Source organism: Lipophrys pholis, assembly GCF_963383615.2.
Source record: "Lipophrys pholis genome assembly, chromosome: 8".
NCBI classification, from domain to species: Eukaryota; Metazoa; Chordata; class Actinopteri; order Blenniiformes; family Blenniidae; genus Lipophrys; species Lipophrys pholis.
Genome location: NC_137630.1, coordinates 22,997,051 through 23,008,125, shown reverse-complemented (window position 1 = coordinate 23,008,125; position 11,075 = coordinate 22,997,051). Strand labels below are relative to the sequence as shown.

Genomic DNA, 11,075 nt, shown 5'->3' with positions numbered 1-11,075 from the left:
AGAGCCATCGACTGAAATAGACCTCATCCTCTCCGTGCCTTCACGTGACATCCCGTGTCATGCCCCCGTGCCGCCGGGCAAACCCGAGAGAATGGCGTCAAAATAGAAGAAAAAATGAAGAGTAAAGGAAAGGCTCAGACATCTTTTCTAAAGTGGAGTCGTTGGTTAAGAGGATTAAATTAATGTCCTTCTTTCAATAGTCTTTATTTTAGTCTCAATGAATGGGGGCTCTCGTGCTCGCGCCTCGCACTGGCGGGAGCGCGCACAGTCTTCTTCTTTTTCTTTTTTTTTTTTTTCTTTCCTCCAGCAGCTCGAGAGGAGTGAGCTCGAGCTGCTCCGTCTCCGCAGAGGGAGGAGAAAGGACTTACATGGAGGAATATGCTCATTTTATTCTACACAAAAACTGACCCGGATAACATTTCTCGCGTCCGCTCGGAAACAATGAAGTGTCCTTAGCGGGTTTGTGTGTTTTTTTTTTGGGTCGGTCAACAGAAAAAAAAAAAAAAGGTTGCGTTCTGAAGTGCAGAAGAGTGAGGGAGTTTTGTTTCTCCGGGAGGAAAGATTCAAGCAGAGTGGAAGACCGGAGAGGAAATCTCTGCAAAATGCAGGGGGGTTCAGCCACTGGTGAGTGAATGTAGTCTTTCTTTGTCTTTCCTCTTTCATAGAAAATACAAACTATGTGCGGTTTTCTGAAGTTGTTTCCAAATGGCCACGGCCAGTATTGCGCACAGGACCAGAATTCCAAAATGCTTTTGCCAGCTGTCAACGGGGCAGCTGCAGGCCCGCATCAGCTCCAAAACAACGAGAGAGAGAGAGAGAGAGAGAGAGAAAAAAACAAAGTTGCGTCTTTTTTTCTCTTCGGGCTGCTTCACAACTGAGAGGAGCGAATAAAACGTGGAGGCTTGAGCTGACAGGGCAAGAAGTGGAGAGCAAAGCTGTGCCAAATGCTGAGAGAGGGAGATCTGACCTCACTCTTGCCCCAAACTCAGGCACCTCTCCCTCTCTCTCTCCCTCTCTCTCTCTCTCTCTCTCTCTCTCTCTCTCTCTCTCTCTCTCTCCATCTAAAAGTGTGGATGACAAGAACTCAAACTGTAACCACACTGAGTAGAATGATAAGAAGAGTCATTCATTGTCCTCCCTAGTGTGTGTGTGTGTGTGTGTGTGTGTGTGGCCATGAGGGCTCCTCCAGACTCCCTGTGAGGAATGTGATTTGAGGAGTTGGAGGACACAGTGTGTGTGTGTGTGTGTGTGTGTGTGTGTGTGTGTGTGTGTGTGTGTGTGTGTGTGTGTGTGTGTGTGTGTGTGTGTGTGTGTGTGTGTGTGTGTGTGTGTGTGTGTGTGTGTGTGAGAGATGCAGCTCATGAGATTAGGACTCTGTTGAAAGTGTTTGTGAGTCTCTGTTTGTTTGTCCATCTGTCTCTTGTGATTGTCGGAGGATGTTTTAGGTGTCACAGGAGGAAGAGGAGGAAGACTGTGTGTGGTTTCCTGTCGGCATTGTGGGCCGCTGCAGTACAGTTGATGGCGAGATAAATTTGTGGGAACCTCTGTTTCTTCACTCACAAAGAAGTGATGTTATTCTTTCTTTGTCTCGTCATTATTTACCGTGTCCAGATTATTGTTCATGTGTCCACGCTTTGTGTTTTTTGCGTGTTGTCTGAATGACAGATCTGGGACGATTGGTTTAATAAAGCAACCACACAAAAGAGGAACTGTAAGAAACTTAAACTCCATAGAAAATTCGGCTAAATCTCCAGATCTTTTTGCTGAGGCCTCAGAAAAAAGCACGCAGACAAAGAAGAGGGGGGGGGGGGGCGGATAAAACTGGAGAGAATGTGATGGAGATGAAGTGCTGATGGGACGGTATCGGCCTGCAGCAGAGGTGAGCTATGCAGAGAGAAAAAGAGAGGGTGTTTGTTGTGAGACTCAGGGGAGGAATTGATCTGCCGTCCTCCTGGCTGACTTTCTTTTTTTCCGGCAGTCCGGCTGTGTATCGTGTCTCTCCCACGCACACACACACACACACACACACACACACACACACACACACACACACACACACACACACACACACACACACACACACACACACACACACACACACACACACACACACACACATATTCATTCCCAAGGCTTTGCCCTGTTTTGTTTTTTGGTTTTTTTACATTTCCCCATTTCTCTCCCACACTGTCCCAGATCAATCTCTGCCCCCTCACTGCCCTGCCTTCAACCCCCCCCCCCCCCCCACACACACACACACAGCTTTAATGCTCACTGCAACTGCCATCAGATGAAATATTTTACTTTTTTTTTTTTTTTAGCTGGAGTTTCCTACGCTCTAGTTCTTCCACATGGGAACCCAGACCAGCCTGCGCTCTCTCTAATGCTTATTTTTTGTGTGTTTACGATGGGAGGGTCAGAAAGGTTGTTGGCTGCTCGCATTTAATCATTGGAGAATCTAATAAAACAAACCACATCACAAATAAACTGCGGTGGGATAGATAGTCTGCCTCTCAGTTTGAGGTCCACCTCAATCCTCAGACTTGTTTCCAGCTCCATAAACGTTTCTGACACCCTTCACCCTTCACTCTCGTACACCGTGTTTGCTCTACATTTCCTTCAAAAGTGCGGTGGATGTGTCCTCCTCTGATGTAGGGCAGCGGTGGTCTGTGAGATGCTCCAGCGCGGACGTCCTGGGTTGGCTGTTCAGGTTATTTATTATTAACAAAAGCTATTCGGCCGGTCCGTGTTTAACCGAGCCAATGTAAACATCTCCCCTCTGTGTTAGGTAAACACACGGCACAGGAGTTAAAGATCAGGATGGTCAGAGTTTCATCTGTCCTGCAGTATTTTGGGTTGTTGATTAGTTGAGTTGATAGGTGACGAGGACCCTTCAACATGAAGTAATTGTAGACACTGATTATAAGCTTTGTCTTGTGCTGTGTTTGCCCTGTCGTGGGCCGCCTACCTGTCCAACATGTCGCCGCCCACTGACAAGTTGGATTAAGGAGTATAGAAGATGAATGGATGGATGAATTGATAATCCTGTAATTCCCAACCTCGGACCCTTTGTGGACATAATCTAGCACAGACCTGGGAACTTCCAATTACTATTATTTTGTCAAGGCTTGTGTGTGTTGGTGCGAGTTGACCCGTCTGTCAGCATTTGGCTTCATGTTTCTGCAAAGTATTGATTAGAGAGGGTTGACACAGCCTCTGTGCAATCGTAAGGGACTTCAAGGAATTAAGGTTGGGAACCACCGATCTAATGCTCGGTGGGTTGATATATGTACAACAAATCCAAAACAATGTTTGTCTTCCACACATCTGTATCTCCGCTTTACTCAATTCACTGTTTCTGATTGCAGTACGATGGACAGTGGTTAGTACTGTCGCCTCACAGCATAAGGTTTAATCTGCTGTCCAATGGGGTTATTGTGTGTGTGTGTGTGTGTGTGTGTGTGTGTGTGTGTGTGTGTGTGTGTGTGTGTGTGTGTGTGTGTGTGTGTGTGTGTGTGTGTGTGTGTGTGTGTGTGTGTGTGTGTGTGTGTGTGTGTGTGTGTGTGTGTTTTGATTGTCTGTATCAGTGTCAACATGTGAATGACTGTACGGGGTGTACCAGCCTTTTAAAGTGGGTATGGGAGATTGAGGAGGACTGACTGAACAGACTGTTAGTGTTGGCCGATCGATTGTCTTTCCATATCAAGAATCCACAATAAACAGTGGGGAGGGATTTCGGCAATGAAACTCAATCTGCTGTCAGGTGTGGCCAGATTAACTTCTCCGTGAACAGAATACGTGAGATTTATTATGGGAAAAAGAAACAGTCAAAAGCCAAACATCCACGTTTCATTTGTATTAATAAGTAGTAAGTTATTCAATTTCTATATAATAGAGACTAAACTTGTCACATGTCACAGTTTTTGCTCCGCTTCTGAACCGGTTATTTGTTTAAATCTCCCCTAATGTGAGTTTTTCTTTCTCGATCCGAAGTCAATTCTTTAGAATAAATTTTGTGTTTGTAGTTCTTGGTTGAATGTAGCCGATCAGTTTTCTTCCTTAGGCTCAGTTAGACATTTTAAATCAATAATCACTGGCTATAATATCTGTGGTCATCAGCCTTAATCTGTTATGTTGGAGCTAAATGACTGCGTGTAAATGACTTTACAGTTATATGAGCAAATCTTCTCGCATGTTGATCAAATGTGGAGTACAGATGGTTAAAGCATAAAGAGCATAAGGCTTCCAACTCAGATAACACTGTATAATTACATAATGCTGCTTACAGTATATAGTAGCAACGATGATGTATGTACTTATTCTTTGTCACTGTTTCAGTCATCTCATGAGAGGAATATCCGACTCATTTGTACATGGTTAATTAACTGTGTGGTATTGGCTGATTGTGGTCGGTGAGTATTAGCTACCTGCCACAGCCAGTAAAGACATGCTGCTCAGAGTGATCCAAATCAATGAGCTAAAAGGCACCAAATAAATGTCTTTCAGCTGAGCGGAAACTGCAGAGTTGAATGATGTTGATCTGTGAAAGAGGTGAGCAACTTGTGCTTTCCAGAGACGACACTTTAAAAACAGCCGAGTCTTGAATTAACCAAGTGTTGGTCAATGTGAGTTCATGTCTCTATATCTATGAGCCATAACTTTACTTTACTTTTGACTTCAGTAAACCTTGTTAAAAATCTTGCATAAATTCTGAATAAATCTTTGTATTATTGCTAATACTGGTGTCATTACAATACCATGATTGAGACCAGTCAACATGGCGACACGCACAAATATCTACATTTGTAAGAAACAGACAGCAGTTATATTGCGTGCTTCATAGAAACTTATTTGGTTGATGATTTCAGGCTCACGTGGCTGCAGCTTTGCGCCTTCCTTCAAAAAAAGATAATTTGATGAACCAGCTCTATAAACAAGCTTCAAATTGTGGGTGCGATTGGCTCCATTAGTTGGAGTTGTTCGGTTTCATGTACACAATGTGCATCGTCTGATCCTTGACATGTGAAGAGGTACAGTTTGCAGATACGAGTCCCTGATGCGTCATTCCTCTCTTCACTCCCTAAGACTATCACCAGTGACTCCTATCACCGAATGCCGACGCAGAAGCAGAAAATATACTGATTAATGCCGACCAACCAATCTCTCACACATCCCTTCCACTCCTCCGTGTCTTTTTCTTTATCTGCTCGAGTGAGTGTGTGTGTGTTTAAGACGGCATGACTCAGTTTGAGAGCCGCTCAGAAGCTTGGGGCTCTTTCCCAGCTTGCCTGTGTGTCACATTGATTTCCTTAATGGTGGTCATGTGTGAGTCCTGCTGTTGCTTCAGAGAAGACGTCCCTGCAGTTTGTGTTCATGTGTGAGCTGAAAAGAAGTCTCAGTCACAAGTCATTGACTCTCTCTTCAGTCACTTTTTCTGCACCGTCACTCCGAAAAGATAACTTCTTTTAATTTCTACTTTCAGTTATATTATACAGAGCAGACTCGATAACCATCCAGTTGTTGTTGTCCGGACTGCGTGATATCGTCCCGACACCCTCACCTGGATAATCAACCTTCAGTTCATGTACGTGACCTGTAATAGACTGTTTCGTTAGTCTGTTTTCTTTTGTGAAGCTGCTAAACGGTTTATGTTTGAGTCTGCCTCTTCTCCTGATAAGATAGCGGTTCATTAGGTTTGGTGGTGAGGCAGTAGTCCGGTGTCGGCGAGGCCGGCGGAGGCGGGCAACACTTGAAGTAGGTGCTACCAGAAGCCGTTTTGTTTTCGCGTACTTTCTCACTGCAACAGTTACAGTGAACACTTGTCGTTGGAGTGACGCTCCTGTTTAACAGGTTCCTGAGTCATTTGCAGACGTGTTGCTTTGACAGGTGTGTGTCCGACTCCAAAGAATTCCTGTTGTGTAATTATGGTCTGCCATAATTGAAAAAGTCCAAGTCATCCACACCTCGTTTCATTTTGGAGTTAAAAACTATGTAAAGCATTCAGAACATTATGGAAAATTCGCTTCAACCTGCAAGACATATTTAGTTTTTTCTAATTCTGGAGTAACTCTGACAAAGTGACATCAAATGTGATTGTGATCCGTCCTTGTTCCACACAGCTTTATCCAACTCACACACAGGGCGCTTGGGTTGATCCCAGCTGACTGTCACTTAACTCCAAATGCATATTAATGAACTGTGGGAGGAAACCAGGGTACCAGGTGAAAACTCACAGATTGAGGAAGATCATGCAAACTCTGCCGAACAGCCAAGACTTGAACCAATGATATTCTCACTGCGTGCCGAGAGTTCTGAATGTGTTATGCCACCATTCGGTCCTTTATCAGTAGCAAATTAAAAAAAGATAAAAAATAATTGTTGTATCTTTTCATCATCACCTTATTAGATAAATTTTTTTTTCATTTAACACAAAGGCCCCATTTACATGACAATGTTTTCAAGCAAAAAGGGAAACTTTTAGTTGTGTTTTGGGCGTCGCAGTCCATATAAATGTAAATCCCAGACGATGTAAATGTTTATAGCCTCTGTGTGGTTTAATTACAAGACAAACAACAGCGCCCACTAGTGGCCCTAAATTATAATTTTTCACTTGCAATATTGTTGTGTTAAAGGGGCCCCTGTCAAATTTCATCAGAAAGAAATGTGTTTTTATTTTTCTTGATATTTCTAATCAAAGGAAATTAGATTTGGAAAAATGCATGTACTGTATTACAGTAATTTTAGATAAAAAAATAAACGTACCAATAGACAAACAAAGAAGTGACTCTCCAACAGAGAACCAGCATAACGTAATAAATTTGCCAAGAGTCAAAAAGATAAATGTCAGTATTGATTTTAACAAAAGAAAAGTATTATTGTGAGCCAACTGCAGGTATAGTAGGAATATTTGTGGTGACGACTTTGTCCGTCAACTAAAATTTGACTCAAGACAAATCAGTTCATCTAAAAAAGATTTTGCACGATTCATTGTAAAGTGTTTTAACTGGAGGGTTATCATCGGCGTCCTATCACGGTCCATTTAGGCTTAGTATATTTCATTGACTTCCTGAATTGTTTTCCCCTCGACAGTATAAAGTGGAAGTTTATCGTGTGAGATCTTTGTCATGATGAGCTTCATTGTAATCCCAGACTGGATGAGAATACGGCGTCTCTGGGTAAATGATGTCAAATCGGAGTGTGGTTATCTAGCACCATTCGCAAGCTGCAGCTGTGTTTCCATGCAGATGAATATCCAAATGCTTGAGATGAATGTGGTTGCACATTGCTCCAGTGGAGTGAATATATGTATTCATTTTTTTTTTTCTTTTTGACAAAGCCTACGTGCTACCTTGTTTTCATTTTCGAGATGAAAGTACTGCCAAACCGCGCTGGTTCATCCAAGAAGATATCTCTCCAACTTTCCACCAGCACATTTTGAAATTGCCATCGACTCAAGCACACAGAGGGAGGGGGTGCTGCATGATGGTTACAGCCCCAACTAGTGGTGGATGGCTGCATGACAGTTAAGCAATAAATAGACTTTTTTTCAAAAACATATAAATAACTTTACAGTAAAAATTGGAATTTAGTGTCTTGCCCAAGAAAGACACTTTAACACATAAACCTAGAAACAAAACATAGACTTGAAAAGATAGGACATTCCTAACAATGGGCCCACAGTAATCTTGATTTTTCTTATCAGTTAATTTTACGAGATGAACAGATGGGTTACATGCAGGGTTTTTACTCGGGTAACTTGGTTTGAGTTCAGTGAGACAATAAAGGTCAACGTGTGACCTAACTGGGCACTGAAGAACATAAAGAATATATTTGTAGTCCATTTGAACATTGCTGATGCTCTCATCCCGTATTAATCCCCTTTTGTTTTATCTGGTAACTATATTTTAGTCATGCACAGGATATTTGTTGCTTTAAAAAGGAGAGAACCTACAGTGTGGTGTCTTTTCTATAAATGTTGGCGGATCAACGTTTTGCAAATTTTCGAGGATGCCTCCATTGCCTGGGCGGTCATATTTTTGTCGGTGACGTTAAGCTGACTAATGGATTTCCCTTCAGACCATCGCACAGTGTGTTTGTGATGTGGAGTTTGACATCGACGGGAGCAGTCGCGTTGGTTCAAAAACTATTTGGTATTAGGATGTTTCTGCTCAGAGAAGCAGTCTTTCCTGCACAATATGTTTACACTAGAGGTCTCTTGGTTGAGGGTCTGGCTGAAACACACACACACACACACACTCCCACAGAAGGCGGAAGTGACCTAGTTTTCTTAAATGGTACCAACTGTTGAGGCCTTCTAGAAGTGAGCAGAATTACTCGGTGTCACCCAATAAAGGCCCGGCATGTCAGATGTTGAGCATTTCCCCAAGAGACTAAATTAATCTCGTCTCGGTCGTCTGCATGTATCAAATTGTATGTAAGCCAGATGATCGTCTGGACGACTTTTAAGCTTCGGAGAGTGGGGGTGTTTTTTTAGGGTAATTGAGTGACTCTCAGTGAGCACTCCGAATGTGGGAATAATAACTTGGAATCAGCAGTTTTGCTCTGAGATCTGAGTTCAGTCACCCTTCACACCCATAAAGTTTGTATCTCAGTTTAAGGGCAGGAGCGCTGATTCCTCCGAGGCCTTTTCTTGTGCGTCTCAGTGTGTGTATGTGTCTCTTCTGCAGTCTGGTGTCTGTCTGGCTTGGACCTACCCTTTGAAAAGGGGGAATTTTCCTGGGAAAGTCATATGGAAAGAAAAAAAAAAAGTAAAGTCCTAATAGTAAAAGCATGTTCCATTCTATTTCTGTGTGTGTGTGTGTGTGTGTGTGTGTGTGTGTGTGTGTGTGTGTGTGTGTGTGTGTGTGTGTGTGTGTGTGTGTGTGTGTTTTATGAGTTGAGCCCCTTCCTAGCACACTGAAGGCATTGTGTTTTTCCTCTCTGATCATCAGAAAAGCGGGCTCTCTGGAATCGGGGCTTCCTGTACACACAGGGGTGAGGCAGGGGGATCCACAGGGAAGGCAGGGAGGAAAAGGAGGAGGGTGGGAGGGAGGGAGAAACTACCAGGTGAAGGTCATATCTAGGTTACATGTTGACCGTCAGCAGTATGAAAAAAATAAGTGCACTGCTGTTGTGAAGGGTAGATGCACATGACTCGGCGACATACACAAAAGGAGCCAATTGAGTGGAAAGTGTTTCCCACTGTTTGTTTTGTCTCCTTGTCTGTGCAGAATACTTTCTGGTCATAATTTTCCCCAAAGACAACAACGTTCATATTTCACCTCTTTATTCAACTGCCCACAGATCCCACAATGAATTTGTCCGTTGTCTGCATGTGCAAAACCTGATATCCTGATATGGCTTATTCTCCTGTGCCGTACTCATCCGTCACTGTCCGAAAATATCATAGCGCCGCACCACTGCAACCATTGCATTGTGGTGGGTGACATGTTTTGATGAAGTGCTGCAAATTCTATCTCGTGTAATAATTCTGCAACCTATACAGGTCACACTGGAGTGCATCTATCCATGGTGGGTCTTCACATATTTACAACATCATTTAGGCTGCTTTTTAGTGGGACTTCTTTTTCATGAATACACAAATACACTGCATATCTGTAGTTGTATTGTTTTATGTCTTTTATTTAATGAAATTTATTTATTTACCGCAATTTCACATATACAGCAATGATTTTGATTTGTGCATGAATTTCGCAAAATTCTGAAACTGTTTATACTGGTCCTCAACCAGTTTGCTCATATCAATAACTCTCAGATGGTGTACTAGCACCCTTAGATCTATCTATCTATCTATCTATCTATCTATCTATCTATCTATCTATCTATCTATCTATCTATCTATCTATCTATCTATCTATCTATCTATCTATCCCTACAAACTACAATGACAACATCATTGAAGTATTAATTGTGAAAACATATTTAATCGTTAATTCAGCCCACATAGCCCTCTGTTGTACTTTTTAAGTTGAGATTCACTCATTCATAACATTCTCAGTGGCTATTTAATGATAAAAAAAAGGAATAGCCGGCATGCACAAGCATTGTTGTGTTTTTTAGAAAAAACAAATATCAGTACGAGCCACAAAGGTATTGTGTAAGGTCAGTGGTAGTATCTTCACATCCATTATTTATGATGTTGTGGTTCTCTGAGGTACATAAATCCTACACAGACTCACAAAGATGTATTATCTTTTCCCAGAATTCAATTATTTAACGAGCAGGAAGAGGTACAAACACTCTCTGTGTTGGTGCATTCAAGGACGCTCATGTGAGTGAGCTGCTGAGAAGTACAACACTGAAGCCAGTCAATAAGTGAGGGTGGCCATGTGAGTTTAGTTACTTCTCGCATCAAGCGGCTGCTGCTTGTCAGTCAGTCAGTCAATCATTCCAGGAAATGTTGCGTCTTTCAACACACCAACAGAAACACGTAGCATCTTCACCACATGCCGATGACGCAAATGTAGCTGTGATATCAATTTCCCATCATGAGTCTGTGTAAGATGAATTTTATCTCACACTGAAATGATACTGTTAGCTTCCTGGAGGCTGGAAATCAATTTATAATTCGATATGATATCCTTCAGAAAGAATCCGCAGAGTGTGGAATGCACACAGACTTTTAGGCCCCTCTCCTAGACCTTAAATCGTTGCTGTTGTTTTTTCTCTCCCCCTCCCCTGGAGCTCCTCCTGATCACCACACACACTCCACATTCACACACGCTCACCTGATGTAGCCGTAAACCATGTTGTAAATGTCTTCCTAGTCGGGCTGATTGCAGCCAACAAAGGCGGCCTGTGTTCAATTCTCCACGCTCTCTCCCCTGGGTGCCCTCCCAGCCTCCACTCCGCTCAGCTCTGCCCTTCTGTTGTGATTAAGCATTGTCTCTCTCCCTTTCCTCTTCCTTCCTTTCAGCCTGTGTATTTTTGTTCCCAAACAAATCAGGCAGAGCGCCGTAGATCCTGCTCCTAGAAGCTTATACGACCTACCCGACACTTTGCACATTTGCTTTGCTCAACACTTCACACTCGGCGAGCCGTGCGCATGCAGCCTC

At 42.8% G+C, this 11,075-nt stretch overlaps 1 protein-coding gene across 1 annotated transcript in view; it reads left to right on the top strand.

The window, feature by feature from the left end:
• Positions 1–346: 346 nt before the first annotated feature.
• fgd (faciogenital dysplasia) overlaps positions 347–11,075 on the top strand; it is a 62,228-nt gene continuing 51,499 nt past the window's right edge. The window contains exon 1 of the mRNA XM_080469698.1: positions 347–624. Coding sequence (XP_080325824.1) covers positions 603–624 — 22 coding nt within the window. The 5' untranslated portion in view covers positions 347–602. The remainder of the gene's footprint in view (positions 625–11,075) is intronic.